This window comes from Marmota flaviventris, chromosome 17 (assembly GCF_047511675.1).
Source record: "Marmota flaviventris isolate mMarFla1 chromosome 17, mMarFla1.hap1, whole genome shotgun sequence".
Classification (NCBI taxonomy): domain Eukaryota; kingdom Metazoa; phylum Chordata; class Mammalia; order Rodentia; family Sciuridae; genus Marmota; species Marmota flaviventris.
The window spans coordinates 41,943,520-41,962,500 of record NC_092514.1 but is presented as its reverse complement, the minus strand read 5'-3'; the positions used below and the strand labels follow the sequence as shown (position 1 = coordinate 41,962,500).

General features: G+C 37.6%; 1 protein-coding gene across 2 annotated transcripts in view; it reads left to right on the top strand.

The window, feature by feature from the left end:
• The first annotated feature begins 1,657 nt into the window (after nucleotides 1-1,657).
• Appbp2 (amyloid beta precursor protein binding protein 2) overlaps nucleotides 1,658-18,981 on the top strand; it is a 54,934-nt gene continuing 37,610 nt past the window's right edge. For both annotated transcript variants that reach the window (XR_003584810.3, XM_027950274.2), the window contains exon 1: nucleotides 1,658-2,086. Coding sequence is in view for 1 of the 2 variants with exons in the window: in XM_027950274.2 (XP_027806075.1) it covers nucleotides 1,949-2,086 (138 nt within the window). In the remaining variant the exon portion in view is untranslated. The remainder of the gene's footprint in view (nucleotides 2,087-18,981) is intronic.

Below are 18,981 nucleotides of genomic sequence, written 5' to 3'. Positions count from 1 at the left end.
TTTGGCTGGTCTGTCTCATCTTGTCCAGTGTCTCTAAGTCCATCTCACACATTTTAGTAATTCTCAGTCTCAAAGCAGTGAAGAAAGGATTAAGAGGCCCATTGTTCACAATGTCTCTCTCTCTCTTTTTTGAGCCAAGAGCCCACAGCATGATAGGCAAGCACTTTTACCACTGAGCTACATCCCCTCACACCTTTCTTTTCCTTCTCTAGCTTCCACATATGAGAAAATTTAAGCCCCTCAACCTTCTAATTTTGGCTTATTTGGCTTAACATAATGGAAACATTTATATTTAAAAACTACTTGTTTATCTGAAATTAAAATGTAATTTGGTATTTATAATTTTTTTTCTTGCTACATTTGCCAACCATCTTTTTTAGGTTTATAAAATTAGGATTATAAAGTAAGAACTAGTATAGACTGAAGACTAAATGTGTTTCTTTCTTTCTTTTTGGTACTGGGGATTGGACCCAGGGGTGCTACATACCACTGAGTTATATGCCGCTTTCCCGTGGCCAACCCACCCCCCCATCTTTTTTGAGACAGGGTCTCTCATTAAACTGCCCAGGCTGGCCTCCAAATTGTAATCTTCCAGCTTTAGTCTCCAGAGTAGCTGGGATTACAGGCCTGTGCTATGGCATGGCATATTTCTTTCTTTCACTAAGTTATCTAACCACTGTTATTAACTGAAATACCTGGGTGAAGGGTAAATTTAAAGAACTCCTTCCATTTCCTTTACAGCTAAATATCAGGTTATTATTGTTGCTGTCTTCAGTATTTACATTGTTATAGAGTGACTATGAGATAGTGTCATCCACTGCAATGGCAATAATTTCCTTGTTAAATTCCTACAACAGAAAGATGTTGCAAGTTCTTCAAATCAGACTTTTAAAATTAAACTACATTTATAGCAGACTTTCAGGCGGAGGAAGGAAAGCAGCTGAAACAAGGACACCTATTTATTCGATAATCCTTTAAAGTCGGACTGTTAATCCTGGAAGACGATTGAAATATTAATTTCTATCATTAAGTCCTCTCATTGACAAGAAAGAGCCTTTTTAAAAATCTTACCACTACAGTCGTCTTTGTGTCAGCCATAATCAGGCTAATCTTTCTACCTAATTCTTCTAGAGCGACTCCTATTCTTTTTTTATTTTTGTAAATTTTATTTGGATTAAGAAGAGTGATAAAAGTTCCAACGCGGCGAATAGGTCATACAATCAAAAGCAATCCCTTCCCTCATAACCTCTAGTTCCTGGACAGCGGTTTCTTAACTTGGGTTTAGGACTTTGGCTAAGGAAGGATTTCGATTTGTGAATTCCCTGAATGCATAATTTTCAACGTATGGATTACTGTGTACTTTTCTAGGGAGAGGATCCAAACTTTTACCTGAAACTCAAAAGGATCCGCGTCCAAGAAACCCGATACAGAATTTTGCTGAAGGACTCGAGTGATTCAGAATGGAGGGTTAAAAACTTGTAATAGTTTATCCCTGGGCGGAGTCTCGCATCTACCCTCATCCCAGGCCCCTCAAAAAGTAGGATGTGTGTGGGAGGGACGTTGCTCTTTCTTCCCAAGTTTTCCGCCTGCCGCATTCCTTCCCTCCAGCGCATCGGCGTGCGCTGACGTCATGACGCCGCACACGCAGTCCCGCCCCTGCAGAGATCGGCGCTGGGACGGAACCCGGGTTCCTCTCAAACCCGGAATGTGAGGCTTCGCCCCGGTTGTCTGCTGCTCCCTGTCCCGCTCTCTACCCGCGCCTGCGTCTGCTGCCGCTTCCCTGCAGCTAGCCCCCTAGGAGCCAGGGCTGCCGTGCCCTTCTACCGTGTGCCCGCGTGGCTGCCACCGCCCCTCCGAATCCTCCGGGGCCGCAGAGGAGTTCGCTACGGAGGGAGGCGGGGGCCTTCGGGAGGAGGAGGCGGAGGAGGCGGAGGAGGAGGGAAGGAAGATGGCGGCCGTGGAACTAGAGTGGATCCCAGAGACTCTGTACAACACCGCCATCTCCGCTGTCGTGGACAACTACATCCGCTCCCGCCGAGACATCCGCTCCTTGCCCGAGAACATCCAGTTCGATGTTTACTATAAGGTACGGACCGCTGGCCTGCTCCGGGCTCTCCTGCCGCAACCTCTGGAGCCGCACCCCCTTCCACGTCTGCGAACCCCCGCAGTTAACCCCTCACCCCTCGTAGCGGGCTAGCCGCCGAGACGTCTGGTACGGTATCCGCGATTCCAATACAGGAAACACCCTCTCTTCTCATCCTCTCTCTCCTAAACTTTAGGGTCTTGATATTTCTTCCTAATGAATGTTACCCCATTTTGGTGTTCCCTTCTACACTGTGGCCCCCTGGAGTAGGCCTTTTGCGTGGACTTCCTCTGTTGCGCCTCTGTCCCATCCTCCTCTTCTATATTTTCCATTCTGTTCTTTCAGTTAAGTATCAGCATCAGCTGGAGTTTTTGCTCTGCTCCTCCCCATCCCTTCTACTTTCTCACCCCATTGCCCTTCTTTCCCAAGTATCCCCCCCCCCGCCTCGCGTTGCCTCCTTTCTTCTTTTTGATCCCAATTGGAAGGGAGTTGGGTATTGGAAATAGTCTGTGTGCTTTATTTGCATGTACTTTAAAGTTCCGAAATTTTTGGTTGACATTTGGTGTTGAATTGGGGATTTTATTAATATGAGAGTGTTGATCCACTCTTTAAAAAGGAAGGGATGAAATTTCCTGAAAGAAAAAAAAAAACTTTAGAAATTTAAATTATGTATTTGAAAGTTGCAATCGTGCAGCATTCCTATGTCGCTCCCCCTCAAAAATCTCTGAACAAAAAGTCTCCAAGGAGTTTCAAGGGTAAGTGTTCTTAGACAATTTTTGCAGTGTTTTCAGAGGGAGGAGAACTTTATGAACTCGGAGCCTCCCTTTTCCTCTGCCCCTCCACATTTGAATGTGAACACTGGATTTATTATTCAGTGCTTGCCTTGAATCAGCATGGATAACCCCTAGTCACCAGTAGCTGCCTCGCAAAATGTAACTAGAAGTAGAATAGGATTTATTTTTTTAAATCTTAAAAAAATAAAATCTTACTTCTTCTTGATTATACTTCTTCTTGATTTGTAAATTGGCTGGAACAGTGTAAACTGATATTTAACAGATGTGTATGTTCATGTATCTGTATGGTGTGTTATGGAAGTTTTATTGGGAAGATTGCCTTCTTTCTCCACCCTCGGAATATTTTTTCAGGATTAGCAGCTGGCATACTGCATTCTGCTAAATCCAGTTTCTTTGTCCTAATTTTAACAATTAAAATGTGTCCCCCCCATTATTTGGAGAAGGTTAATTTTGGCTATGCATATTATTATCTTTGGATTTAGAGGAAAACTTCCGTCCTTTCAAATTCCTTGATACATTGGTTTACTTTTGTATATAGGTAAGGAAATTCTGTTCATTTAAGGTATATTCCTCCCCAAGGACAAATTAGATCTTTCTCAAACTGGACAACTGCAGTTTTGTGAGTGCTGTCTCTGTCCCATTTTATTAAATCATGTGTAATCTGGTACACTTTTTAGAGGAAATCACTGGGAATTTATTTTTGCTATTTGAATTTCTTCAAAATATTTGGGCATTTTTAGTAACTTTTACTTTTAATTGAAGGTTTTCCTTTGAAGATTATTATTAGCTGGTATGAACAGATGGTGCTTTGCCACATTTTCTGTCTCACATAGTTCACAAAGTTTTGAAATTGCTTCTTTTTGGTACGCTTTTACTCTTTAAAAAAAAAAACAAACAACTGGGGATTGAACGCGGGGTGCTTTACCACTATCCTCTACAGTCCTTTGTATTTTTTTAGACAGGGTTTTGCTAAATTGCCTAAATTGGCCTTGAAGTTGCTATACGATTACAGGCGAGTCCCTGGGATTACAGGCGTGCACTTCCATGCCAGTCACACTTTACTCCTTACTGGTTGTATATTATTGTGAATATGGTACTGTGCTAAAGTGAAGGAAGGTATTTGATATGTGCCTGGAACTGTGTTAAGTGTTTTGACCTATATTGTCTTAGCCTCACAATTAAACTGTGTGAAGTAGAGTATGACCCTGTTTTATAGGTGAGAAAGTTAAGTGATTGAGTCAAGTTCTCAAATCTAGGGTTTAGTTTCTGAGTACTTTGCTTTTTTGCTTGGAAAGAATTTGTATCTTCAGGTAGTAGTTTATTTTAATGGAAGATATTATAGAACTAATTTTTTATGAACACCTATAGAAATACAGAGAAAGTCAATCAGTATTCCATTCTTTTTTTACTATTATTATTTTTTAAAATTTTGAGTCAGGGTCTCACTGAGTTGCTTAGGGCCTCACTAATTTGCCGAGGCTGACCTCTAACTTGATGCCTTAACCTTCCAAGTCACTGGGATTACAGGCCTGCACCACTATTCCCAGCTCAGGATTCCATTCTTTAATGGAGATATAAGAAGGATATTTAAATACTGTACTCACACATAAAACATTTTTTAAGCACTTTAAGTCCACACATAAATATAGATACTCATTCCCTTCCCAACTTGTAGAAGTTTTAGAAAATGAATTGTTTACAGTTTTCTCCACTTAAGAGCCAAATTAAAAATCAGATCTCTTCTATAATCCCTAGTTCCATCAGTAGGCATAGTCATAGACAAAATACCGTACTATTTTTGGAATAAAAAATTTCCATATGTTCAGATCTGGGGTTGTGGCTCAGTGGTAAAACGCTTGGCTGCATGTGTGAGGCACTGGGTTCAATTCTCAGAACCACATATAAATAAATGAAATAAAGGTCCATTGATAAATTAAAAAATATTTTTTAAAATTTCCCTCTGAGGGGGAATATCCCTGTGTGTGTGTGGTGTTTTTTTTTTTTTTTTTAGTTGTAGATGGACACAGTACCTTTATTTTATTTATTTATTTTATGTGGTGCTCAAAATCAAGCCAAGTACCTCATTTGTGCAAGGCAAGCGCTCCACCACAGACCCACAATTCCAATCCCCCTATTTTTTTTTTTTTTAATATTGTATTCTTAAGTTTTAGGTGGACACAGTATCTTTATTTTACATTTATGTGGTGCTGAGGATCGAACATGCAGTGCCTCTTGCATGCTAGGCAGGCACTCTACCACTCAGCCACAACTCCAGCCCCCCCCCCCATATTTTTTTAAAAATACATTTTTTAATATTTATTTTTTGGTTGTAGTTGGACACAAAGGTATTGTACCTTTATTTTTTTATTTATTTTTATGTGGTGCTGAGGATTGAACCCAGGGCCTCACACATGCTAGGCTAGCGCTCTACCACTGAGCCACAACCCCAGCCCTGAAAATATTTTTAGTTGTAGATGGACACAATACCGTTATTTATGTTTACATGGTGCTGAGGATCAAACCCAGTGCCTCACACATGCTAGGCAAGTGCTCTACCACTAAGCTACCCCAACCCCTCCCTATGTTCTTGATTGGTGTATTCCAATGTCACTATATTAATTTTGGTCAGTAGTTTCAGATGAAGGCATAGTAGCAAAATACTAGTAGAGAAGGCTGTGCAATGAATAGAAAGTCAAGAAATAGGAATGTTGACTGCTCCTGAAGAAGGGAAGGGAGAGAGATAAAGAGAGATTGAATATACTAGTTAGGCAGAAAATAGATTAAGGAGCAGAAGCATTAAATAATGAGCCTTGGAGCTTTTTGGTCTTTCCTCTTTCATCATTCATAAATTAAGGAATTAGTCTTAAATTGACATTGGGGAAAGAAATACATCTTTTCTCTGAGAACAGAAGGAAAGCGTTAACAACCAGGGTAGAGAGGTAAGTTTGCAAAAAATGATTGTCACAAATTTGGAGGTATCATACTATGTACCAAAATGAATTCCACATGAATTGAAAGATTTAAATATGGCTATTGAGGGCTGGGGATGTGGCTCAAGCCATAGCGCGCTTGCCTGGCATGCGTGCGGCCCGGGTTCGATCCCCAGCACCACATACAAAGAAAGATGTTGTGTCTGCCGAAAACTGAAAAATAAATATTAAAATTCTCTCTCTCTCTCTCTCAATAAATAAATCAATCAATAAATAAATATGGCTATTGAAACCTTGGAAGTGTTAGAATAAATTATTGGGTCAGTATATTTTACAGTGGGAAATGGCTGAAATGTCTTCTTGAAAGTTTTTTTTTTTTTTTTTTTTGTACCAGGATTGAACCCAGGGGCATTTAACCACTTATCTACATCCCAGCCTTTTTAATTTTTTGGGACAGGGTTTTTCTAAGTCATTGAGGCTGGCTTTGAATTTGCTGTCCTGCCTCAGCTTCCCGAGTTGCTGGGATTACAGTCATGTACCAGTGTGCCCAGCTTTGAAACAAATTGTTTTTAAGGTAATTTACAAATTATAAAAATGTAAAGCATTTTTAAAAATTTATAAAGAGGTGAATACCTCTGCTACTTATCTTGCCAACATTGTACTGCCATCTTGGTATGGAGAAGACTTTTCTAAGCATGAAACCAAAAACCAGGAGGGGAAAATAAAATTGATACTTTTTAATACTTTTTTTTAAAAATAGGTGGGATTTAACAGGTAAAAGACAGCTTTCCTAATACAGAAAGATCAAATCAGTATGAAAAAGGCAAACTACCTCATGTCCAAAGAACTTGAACTAGCTATCTTATATGAGGAAAAATGCTCAGTAATCATCAAAGGATGCACAACTGAAATGCAGATTCAAATGCCAGATCAAGCCAAGGGAGTCAAAAAGATGAAAGAACAAAATCTGTGGGACTTACACCACCAAATACCTAGCAGTAATACTTTCAAAAGTATGAAAAAAAGATTAAGATAGTATAGTATTGGCAGTGAAACAAAAATAGTTCAGAAAAAGACTGATATGTAGACTGTCACTTGCTTTATGATAAAAGAGACATAGTACAATGGGGAAAGGAAGGTCAAAGAAATGGTGTTGGTCAGTTTGGTATCTGTGAGGAGAGAAAAGGTATCTTAATCTTACCTCACACCATATACAAAAATCATTTCCAAATGAATTGCTGATATAAATGTGAAAAATAAAATAGTTTTGAGTTTGTTTTTGTTTTTCTTGTTGTTTTTAAACCAGGGATTGAATCCAGGAATGCTTAACCACTAAGCCACATCCCCAGCCCTTTTTTATTTTAAGACAGGGTCTTGTTAAGTTGCTTAGGCTCACCAAGTTGCTGAGGCTAACTTTGAACTTGTGATCCTCCTGCATCACCCTCTTGAGGAGCTGGGATTACAGGCATGCGCCACCATACCTGGCTAATAGTTTTATAAGAAAAAATTTTCTATTATGTCATCAGGGATTTATTAAATGGAATACAAATCAGCTAACTGTAAAGAAAGTTTTTTTTTTAAATGACTATATTAAAATCCAAAACATCTGTTCATCAAAAGATACCTTAAGAGAGTGAAAAGCCAAACCACAGAATGGTAGAAGATATTTGCAGTACATATATCTGACAGGAGCCATATGCATCTAAAGAAATACAAATTAATAGCAAAGAAAAATAACTAATTTTTTTTAAAAAGTTTTTTTTTTTTTTTTTAATAATGAAAGAACTTTAATAGGCATTCAAAAAAGAGAATATTCAAAGGCCAATTAGTTACTTAGTCTCATTTCATCTTCAGGGAGGTATTTTTTCACCATACACTCATCAAAATGATTACACGAGAAAGAAAAAAATTGTTGATATGGAACAATAAAAACTTGTATAGTGTTAGTAGGAGTGTAAATTGATATGTCATTTTGGATAACTAACATTACTAAAACTGAACGTATATGCCTGTATATATACATCCTATAATTCATTAATTCCACTTTAAGATATACATACGTAGAGATTTTCATAGCAAAATTTCATAATAACCAAAAAGTGGAAATTTTCCAAATTCTCATCAATAGGAGAATTAATAAATTCTGGAATAGTTATATTATACAGTGAAAATGAATGAACAACTACTTGAAATAAGATAGATGAGTTTCACAAATGTTAGTGAGTAAAATAAATCAATCACAGTACAGTAGTCTCTCTTTATCTGAGATTTCACTTTCTGTGGTTTTTGTTACCTGTGATCTGCCATGATCTAAAAATATTAAATGGAAAATTCCCAAAGTAAATAATTCATAAATTTTAAATAGTTTGCTGTTCTGAATAGTACAGTGAAATCTCTCCATGTCCAGCTTCGTCCCATTGTATGTGAATTACCTCATAGACCAGTGTATCCATGTTGTATATGCTATCGTTGAGGCACTTAGTAGTTATCCCAGTTTTCAAATAGAATACCCCATTATGACAGTGCTTATGTTCAAGTAACTTTTATCCAAACACAGGAGTAGTGATGAAAGGAGGCACCCAGGTATAAAACATGAAGGACAGATTAATTTGTACTGTGGCAATTCTACAGAACATGTGGAGACAAAACATTGTGTGTGTGTGTGTGGGGGGGTAACAATCACAATTATTAATGGGATGTTTGTGATTGCTGGGCACTGTACAACATCTCAAAACCTTAGAATCAGATGAACATCAACACTCATTTCCTGTTCCATATTTTTGCACATTTTTATCACAGCAAAAACTGAAAACAGCTTCTTAAAGATATCAATGAAAGTAAGGGTAACAGTCTGAGTTGGTACAGCGTGATACAGATGTTGAATATTATTTCTCTCAGATTTAAAATGTCCTACAGTGCACCAAGGTAGCTTGTTGCATCGTTTGGAAATTGTGAGTATATGTATACTTTATGATTCCATTTATAGACTCTCAAAAGCAGCCAAAATTAACGTGTTGGAAGTTAGGAGAGGTTACCCTGGTAGAACAGTGACTATCTAGGACCATGAGGGGAGGCCTTGGGGATTCTTTTTTTTTTTTTTCCCAGAGTAGAAATTAGAAGTTTATTAAAGGACAGCAGAAAAGACTTCTCCCGGAGGAAGAAGGGGACCCAAGAGGTGGAATCCGTGGAAGTGCGGTTGTTTCCCCTTTTTATAGTTTTGGTGATGGAATGTAGGTGGGAAGGCCCGAGGGGTGGGACACAGGTGGGCCAAAGAAGTAATCTGGTCAGGAAGGACTTCTGAGTCAGCACCTTTTTGCTGGGGGCTGTTCATTAACATTTCTTTGAGGTGGACTTTGGCCTAGGGCCTTTTCGGGCTTCATTAACATTAAACATTGGGGCGGTAAAACAGACTAGTTAAAGTTACCTATGCATCTTAGGGAACCTGGGCAGATTTTGCTAATTATCCCATGCCTTTCTCAGTCCTACAACCTGAATTGCTAACATTTCTGACCTGAGAAGGAAGGGGAGCATCCAGGAGGAATGGATGCGGGGTTGGGAGTGTTGCGTAGCCCATACGGAGGCAAATGTGATTGGGGCTTTCCCTCAGTGCCATTCATCTACCGATCACCCTAGATACCCCTGAGGGCCGTCCGGGAGGGGGCTCAAGAGAAAGGAGCCTTAGGAATACGTCTGAGTGTAGCCCAGACTGGAATTCCGCAGTTGCTCCAAACTCCTTCCTCCACCTCCACGCATCCGAGGCAGATCGGGATTCCAGACACTGTGTACTCACGCCAATTGCTCCCCGGGCCCAGACAGAAAAGTTGGAAGCGGCTTTGGCAGAACCCAACATGCCTGCTCTGTATTGAACAGGTGATTGAGAGCTGCCTAGGCCGGGAAACCTCTCACCCGAGTCTTGAAGAGTGGCGGCTGCACTAATTGCGTTTAAGTAGCCGTCGGGTGCCCACCTTACCTCCAGAAAGAAAGAGAAAGATGCACCTCAAACAGACATGGGGTGCGTGCACTTACCTTGGTGTAGAATCTCGGTGGGACCTCCAATATGTTACCGCTGTTGACCGGTGACGAGTCCTTGCTTCCCCAATGTTGAAGAATAACACCAAAGAAGCACGCAGAGGCAAGGTCAGAGTAGAAATTAGAATTAGTATTAAAGGACAGCAGAAAAGACTTCTCCCGGAGGAAGAAGGGGACCCAAGAGGTGGAATCCCGGCCTTGGGGATTCTGATCTGGATGCTGTGTATTTACTTTGTGAAAATTTATTGAACTTTGAGTTTAAAATTTGAGTTGTGTACTCTTTTGTATTTGTTGGGCTTAAAGAAAAATATTTAAAAAATAGTATTCAGTATTCACCTATCAGATTGTCAAGGTTTAAAAATCCAAATCACTCATACACTTTAATCCACAATACCATTTAAAGAATTTTCCTGTAGAAATGTTTGTTGAGTGTACAGAAAATGCTACTGATGTTTATTCAATGCAGCAGAAATCAAAGACAACTATATTCTAATCAATTAGAAATGGAATATTGTATTGTAGGCATTAAGTATGAGGATTCTATACTTTGTATACAACCAGAGATATGAAAAATTGTGTTCTATATGTGTAATATGAAGTATAATGCATTCTGCTGTCATATATAACAAATTAGAATAAAAATTTTTAAAAAATGAGAATTCTGTATATCCTGGACTAGAGATGCCAGAGCACAGAGCAGTTGGGGAAAATAGTAATTTACTTGTTGTAAAGTAATATGAAAGCATAATCTGCTATGTGTTTTTAATATGTATGTTACTCTGTGCTGAAAAATCAAGAGGAACACAAGGAAATTTTAATATTTACTCAAGTATAGGATTGCAGTCATTTTTAGAAATGTGTGTATATATACTTTTTTTGTTGTTGTTGTTGGCTTTTTTTAATATTTATTTTTAGTTTTTGGCAGAAACAACTTCTTTGTTTGTATGTGGTGCTGAGGATCTAACTTGGGCCGCCTGCATACAAGGCGAGTGTGCTACCGCTTGAGCCACATCCCCATCTTGGATGGCTTTTTAATGCGGTGCTTCATATTCAACCCAGTACCTCAAGCATGCTAGGGAAGTTCTCTACCACTGATCCATAACCCTAGTTTCCAAAGTCCTTTACTTAATCTTTTTTTTTTTTTTGGGGGGGGGGGGGGCGGGGAAGTGTGTGCGTGTAGTGCAGGGGATTTAATCCATGGCCTTATATCAGCAAAACAAGCACTCTACTGACTAAGCTATATTCTCAGCCCTGATCTGTAGTCGGTTAACAATGACAATCGTATATATACTTTTAAAATATATTTTTCTAATACTTGGATTTTTGGGGGGGCCATATTAACTTTGGTAAGCAGAAAAAAATGTATTTAAAAAAAGAAAGTAGAAGGTAGATGCTGTGGCATGTACCTGTAACCCCAGCAATTCAAGAGGCTGAGACAGGAAGATCACAGTTTGAGGCCAGTCTCAGCACTTTAGCGAGACCCTGTTTTAAAATAAAAAATAAAACAGACTAATGATGTAACTCAAGGGTAAAGAGCCCCTGGATTCAATCCCCAGTACCAAAAAAGAAAAGTAGAATTTTTAATAGTAAAATATCTTGGGGCTGGGGATGTAGCTCAATGATAGAGCATGTCTTAATCTGCAGGAGGCCCTGGATTCAATATTGGGAGGAGGGAGGTCAGTTATCTTGGACACAAAGTTGTACTGAGGGAAATAGCCTGACTACTGATTTTTTTTAAAGTCAGCATGAATGAGAACTAAGTCCTTTAAAAATAGGTAATTTATCTAATATTTAATTTATTAGCTAGCCAAATAAAGAAACATATGAGAAAGCTAAAAATTAGGACGGTGAAAGAAAGAAAGCTAAAATTAGGAAGGGCAAACAACTATTGATACAATAGGAAGGAGAAAAATAGCTTTTTAAATTGTGGAATAGCTTTTTTTTTTAAATTTTCTTTTCTTTAATTGTAGATGAACACAGTACCTTTAGTTTGTTTTTATGAGTTGCTGAGGATCTAACCCAGTGCCTCATATGTGTGAGGCAAGCGCTCTGCCACTGAGCCACAACCCCAGTCCATAAATTGTGGAATAGCTTTTTAAAATGTAAAATAACTTATTTAATGCCATGCTAATCAGACAGAAATTGTGTTTTAGGAAAAAAATTAACTTACTGAAATTTATGGATAAAATAAATAAAAATTATTTATTGAAATTATGTTTGTAGGGCTGGGGCAATAGCTCAGTGGCAGAACGCTTGCCTAGCATATGTGAGGCACTTAGCACTACATAAAAATAAGAAAAGGCATGCTGTCCATCTACTACTACTACAACAACACCACAACAACAAAGAATTGTTTATAAGAAAATACAAATGGCCTGAAGAGAGAACATTTGGAGATTAGATCACAAGAATAAAAGAATCTTGTAAGTGAAGGTAACATGCTTATTAAAATATTACTTTATTATAGAGATAAAGGATATTTTGTAAGGCTTTAAAGAAAAATGTTGATGGAAAAAATTTTAGTATATACCAGTGTAGAGCAGAATAATGAATTCTTATTTATCCACCACTGAGCTTAAAAAGATTATCAGTTCTTAGCTAGTCTTGTCACTGAATCTATTTTTTCACCCTTTTCTCCCTTTCTTGTGTTTGTAAGTAAATCTAGACACCATATCATTTCATCTGTAAATATTTTGATATCCATTATACTATTATGCCTGAGAAAGCTTAATGGTGATGCCTTAATTTATTAAATATCCAGTCATTGTTCAAATTTTTAGTTGACTCAGATGTCAAATTTGTATGTATTTTTCAGTTTACTTGTTTGGATAAGGATCCAGGTAAGTTCCACACCTTAAGCGGTTAGTATATCTGTCTATCTTTTGGTTTCTTTTGCGATAGTAGGGAATGAACGTAGGGTCTTGCACATGCTAGGCAATTGCTCTACAATGGGGCTTCACTTGTGGCCCCCCTTTTTTTTTTTTTTTTAAATTGTGAGACAGGGTCTTGCTAAATTGCTCAAGCTGGCCTCAAACTTGTGATCCTCATATCTTAGCCTCCAAGTAGCTGGGATTATAGGTGTGCACCATCTAGCCCAACAGCTATATTGCTGAAGTTTCTCTTTATATTTCACTTTTCATTTTTGTTTTGTCTTCTTTCTTCTTAGCAATTCATTTTTTTTTTTTAGAAGGAGAATTTTTAATATTTATTTATTTATTTTTTTTAGTTTTCAGCGATACAACATCTTTGTATGTGGTGCTGAGGATCGAACCCGGGCCGCACGCATGCCAGGCGAGCGCGCTACCGCTTGAGCCACATCCCCAGCCCCAGCAATTCATTTTTTGAAGAAATAGGTTCCTTTGTCCTGTAAACTCTGCAGTTTCCCACAATTAAACTTCACTGATGAATATATAAAACATTTTCATTACCCCTCAATACCTGGCGTTTTTGCATTTGTCTGTGATGACTTTATGGGTTTCATTGGTTTCTGACCAACTGTTAATGCCAGTTTCTGCATTTATTGTTGGTAAATCATCTAGATAATATGAATTTTTGCTTCATACTAATATGAGTCTTAATCTGTAGGCCTCAGTTTCTCATGGGACTTTTTGCTCCTGTCTTTGGGCAGGCAGTTAATTTCTAGGTTCCTTTGCTTATAGAATATGCTACGTGAACTCTTTTCTGATCTTTGCTATTCTAGCATGAAGTCATTCAGAGGTATAAAGTATTCTATTTATTTCTTCCCAGTTGTTTTAAAGTTTATATTTTCTTAATTTTTGGCAACTGTGGGATTTCTAGGCTTGAAACACAGCTGTTTATACAAAACTTATTTTGTGACATTATATTCTGTGTTTTCCTATTTGAAAAAGGACTAGAAGGTTTGTCTGTGTTTGTTCTATTCATCATATCTCTAGAAGTTTTACTCCCATTGCTCTGCAAAACTCAACTGAATTTCATTCTTGAAGAATGTATTTTATTTGTGTTCCTTCGGCTCTCTGGCTACTTTCATCATTATTTTGTGAACTTCATTTTTCTGTTCGATAGATTATCTAATTTTTTTAGATCAGGGAGTAGTTTCACTGACTTTATTGCTGTGGTGATTATAGTCATCACTATTAAAACTTAGCATAGTACCTTGTGCAGATGTTCCTGATATTTAAGTTAATAAAAATGTAAAAAAAAATAAAAAAATAATAAAAAATAAAATAATTTTAAAAAAAGAAAATTAAAAAGCCTCACACGCACAAGGCCCTGGATTTAATCCCCAGCACCACAAAATAAATAAATAAAAATATCGATGGGGTGTGTTTAGCCCAGTGGCTGGGCACATGCTTAGCATGAAAGATTCGAGTGTTATTCCCCAGCTCCAAAAATAAATAAATAAAACTATAAGTAGAATATTCTTAGTTGTAAGATTCTTGCTTTTTGTGGGGGGGAGGGTACCAGGGATTCAACTCAGAGGTATTCAACCACTGTGCCATGTTCCCAGCCTTATTTTTTTGTATTTTATTTAGAGACAGGTTCTCACTGAGTTGCTAAGCACCTCACCATTGCTGAGACTGGCTTTGAACTCACCATCCTCCAACCTCAGCCTCCTGAGCCAATGGGATTACAGACATGCACCACCGCACCCTCCTATATTCTTGTTTTTTTGTGTGTATTTACTTTTTTTATATGGTGCTAGGGATCAAACCCAGTGCCTCATGCGTGCTAGGCAAGCATCTCTACCACAAAGCCACAACCCCAACCCGCTTTTGATATGAAAATCACAAAGACATAACAAGTTGTTTAGTAAGGTAAGAATTTTGTGTGATGGAGGCTGGGAATGTGGCTCAAGCGGTAGCGTGCTCATCAGGCATGCATGCGGCCCAGGTTCAATCCTCAGCACCACATGCAAACAAAGATGTTGTGTCCACCGAAAACTAAAAAGTAAATAAAAAATTAAAAAAAAAAAAAAAAGAATTTTGTGTGATGAATATAGGGTACTTGATAAAAGATGTTAAAATAGGAAACACCTATTTTTGTCTATAAATTTAGCAGCTATATTTAGAATTTATTCTGTTTTTTTTTTTTTTTAGAGAGAGAGAATTTTTTAAAATTTACTTTTTAAAAAAAAAAACCCGGGCCGCACGCATGCCAGGCGAGTGCGCTACCGCTTGAGCCACATCCCCAGCCCCTAGAATTTATTCTTGATTTAATTTTTTTAATAGGGGCTACTGGGAATTTAACCCAGGGACGCTTTACCACTGAGCCACATCCCCAGCCCTTTTTATTTTTTATTTTGAGGCAGGGTCTCACTAAGTTGCCTGGGACTTCATTAAGTTGCTCAAGCTGCCCTTGGACTTGCTGTCCTCCTGCCTCAGCTTCCTGAGTTGCTGAGATTACAGGCATGTGTCATTGTGCCTGGCTCCAAATTTTTGTCTTTAAGTTTATACCAGTTGGGCATGGTGGCACACACCTGTAATCCCAGTAAGTCAGGAGGCTGAGGCAGGAGGATCATAAATTCAAAGCCAGCCTCAGCAGTTTAGCGAGACCCTCAAAATAAAAAATTAAAAGGGGCTGAGGATGTAGCTCAGTAGTTAAGTGCCCCTCGGTTATATCCCCAGTATAAAAACAAACAAACAAAAAACAAGTGTATAAGTTTACACCCTGGTGTGGAGTCAATAGAAATTGTATGTGAGTTGGGCTTGTTGACACATGCCTATCATACCAGCTACTCGGGAGGCTGAGGATAGGAGAATCCCAAATTCAAAGCCAGCTTGAGTAAATTAGTGACATCTCATCTCACAATAAAAAATTAAAAGAACTGGGGATGTAGCTTAGTGGTACAGTGTGCCTGTCTTCAGGCCTCAGTATTGTAAAAGAAAAAAAAATGTGTGCAATTGGAGTATTTCCCTTTATGTCAGATTTACCAATCTCTGGATGGTATCAATAAATAGAATAATAGTACTAATATGTGGTTGACTAATTATAAATTTCAGATTAGAAATTGTCTTGCATTTTTTGTTGTTTCTTCTAAGTGCCAGCCAAAGGAGATAACTACTAATTTGGATTATTCATTCTGAAAATAATGAATGCATATCTATTGCTAGGCATTGTGCTAGGTTCTGGGGATATTATAGTAGTGATTATGCTCACTTCATAGAGTAGTGTGTAATGGAGTGACACATTTAACAAATATCCACTTAAGTGAATGCATGTTGCTATTATGAAGGGAAAGCACAGTGTGTTGTGGGAAAGTATAACAGGAGACAGTTTAGATTGGGGAGTCAGGGAAAGGTCTGAGAAAGTGAAATATTAGTTGAGATAATTTGAATTACAAATTAACAGGCAAAGAATCATGGTAAGGAGATAGAAGTCATGAGCTAAAAGAAACCTAAGGTGGCAGGAATACAGGAGAAAGCAAAAGAACAGTAGAAGGTGAGATCAGAAAGATGGGTGGGGGTGAGACAAGTTATAGGAACTTATTGGTTTTAAACAGGGGAATGACATGGTATGATTTACTTTTTACAAAGATAGTTGTGGCTACTGTGTGGACAGTTGACTAAAGGGGAACAGGCTGAGGCAGGAGGATTGCAAGTTTAAGGTAGTTTAGCAAGCCCCTGTTTCAAAATTTAAAAAAAAGATTCAGGATGTACTTCAGTGGTAAGCTCCCCTGGATTTAACCCCCAACACTGCAAAAATAAATAATACTAAAGTAAAAATTAAGAGTATTAATGCAGAGTCCAGTTCTACTAAACCTTTGTAGTAATTCAGGTTAAAGATGATGGTAACAGTGGAGGTGAAAGTTTTTAGATAGTAATCCTATACTATTGATATAAACATTTTATTAACTATTATGCATATAAAACATAGGTACACAATATAAAAACCAAAATAAAAATATATTAACTCAAACCTTTTGGGAACTTGTTCAGTTTTTGTGTTATCATGGTCATTTTAATTGATAATAATCTTTCATTTTTGAAAGTCTTTTTTTTTTTTTTCAATGATTCAGTGACTTGCAAACAGTTACAAACATGTAAGATGCATGAGTTTCCATATGTGCGTGCATGAATGTGGGCACCTATGTGACTTCAGTTTTTCTTACATTATAGTTTTGGACTCAATTTCTTGAATGCCTTTTTCTAAATCTTTCTGGTTTTTGTTGTTGTTTTTAGGAATTAAACAGATTACTTTGTTAATTAATTTGCTAATTTGCTGTTAAGATTATGCTGTTTACTCTTAATTTGTGGTAATTTTGAAATGAGTTGGGAAGCAGTTATGCCGGTTGAAAATGTTCAGAGATTTTTATTTCCACCTTTATCTCCCAAAGAGTTCTCTGGATTTTGGGCTGTCTTGCATTGCTGTGGGAATAGTTGCTTTAATTTTCTTTCAAGATTTTTATTTTAGATCCTGGAAACCTTTGCTTCTAAAAACATCACTAGGCAGTTCATTTTTTTATTAGACCCCTTTGTGTATTAATGAAAATAACTCTTACACATATGTTATTAATATTTTATGTAGTATTGTTGAATTTTAATAGTGTTTTATATTTGTGAACATTTTAGGTTTTTATACAATCAATTTCCTTGATGTATGTTTGTTTGTTACTGAGGATTGAACTCAGGGGAACTTAACCATTAAGCCATATCCCCAGCACATTTTATATTTTATTTTGAGATAGGGTATTGCTTAGTTGCTTAGGGCCTCACTAAGTTGCTGAGGCTGTCTCTGACCTCCCGATCCTTCTGCCTCAGCCTCCCAGACTACTTACAGGCGTGTACTACCAGGCCTAGCTTCCTTGATGATTTTTTTGTGTGATATAATCAGTGTTATTTTGTTTTGTAAATTTTTTTTAAGTTGTTGATGGACCTTTGTTTTATTCATTTATTTATGTGGTGCTGAGAATTGAACCCAGTGCCTTAGACATGCTAGGTAAGCGCTCTACTACTGAGCCACAACCCAAGCCCATAATCAGTGTTTAAAAGAAGTAATATTAGAACTGGGGGTGTGGCTTAGTGGTAGAGCACTTTTAATATTTTTAAATTTTTTTAAAATATTTTTTTTAGGTATAGATGGACATGATATCTCAGTTTCACTTTTTTTTTTTTAATGTGCTGAGGATCAAACCCAGTGCCTCACACATCTTACACATGCGAGGCAAGCGTTCAACAACTGAGCTACAATCCCAGCTCTGAATTTTTTTTTTTTACATTTAAAATTTTGATAAATCTGGTATATATTTTATCAGGTAGGTATTTTTGTTTTCCCTTTCATGTGCTGCTATTAACTATTTTTCTTTTAGCAATTAAAATGCCTTTGTCATATGTTGTTACATACACTAAAGTATGTTTTATTTGTTTCTCTATCTGGTGGCAGGTATTACTACATCTAGACTACTTCTAGGAATAAGGAATAATTTGACTTTTATTTTTCTTAAGCTAGAAATACTCAAAATAACCTTTCCATAGCTTTATTACTCTGTAGATACAGAATATAAACATCAGAATAATGAACTAAAATGAGTCTATTTTTTAAAATCAGATATAAAGATCATTACTAGAACCTAGAACCTCAGTTTCCCCTTCTCTATGTTAATCTTTAGGTCTTCTATTGAAAGATTTAAAATCTCCCATTTTATGCTTTCTTATTTTTCGTTATTTCAAGAGGCAGTTTATTGTAAGGTATTAAGAATATGGATGTAGGAACAGACCGCCAGAGGTCAGATTCCTGCATTGCTTTCTTTGGTGGCAGTGGGGATTGAACCCAGGGTGCTCTACCACTGAGCTACATCCCCAGCCCCTTAAAAAAAAGAAAAGAACAAGAAATGTGTGTGTGTGTGTGTGCGTGTGTGTGTGTGTGTGTGTGTGTGACATTTATTTATTTTAAATTTTGAGACAGGGGCCAGGTTGGCCTTGAATTTGTGATCCTCTTGCCTTAGCTTCTCTAGTGCCTGGGATTACAGGAAAGTGCCACAGTGCCTTGCCTAACATTTCTTAATTGTATGAGTTTGAGCATGTTATTTAACTTCGTATGCTTCAGTTTCCATGTCTGTAAAAGGACAGAATGACTGACTTATGAAAAGCACTGAGAACAGTCCTTGTCTCATATAAGACCTCTATAAGAATTAGGGGCTGGGATTGTGGCTTGGTGGTAGAGCACT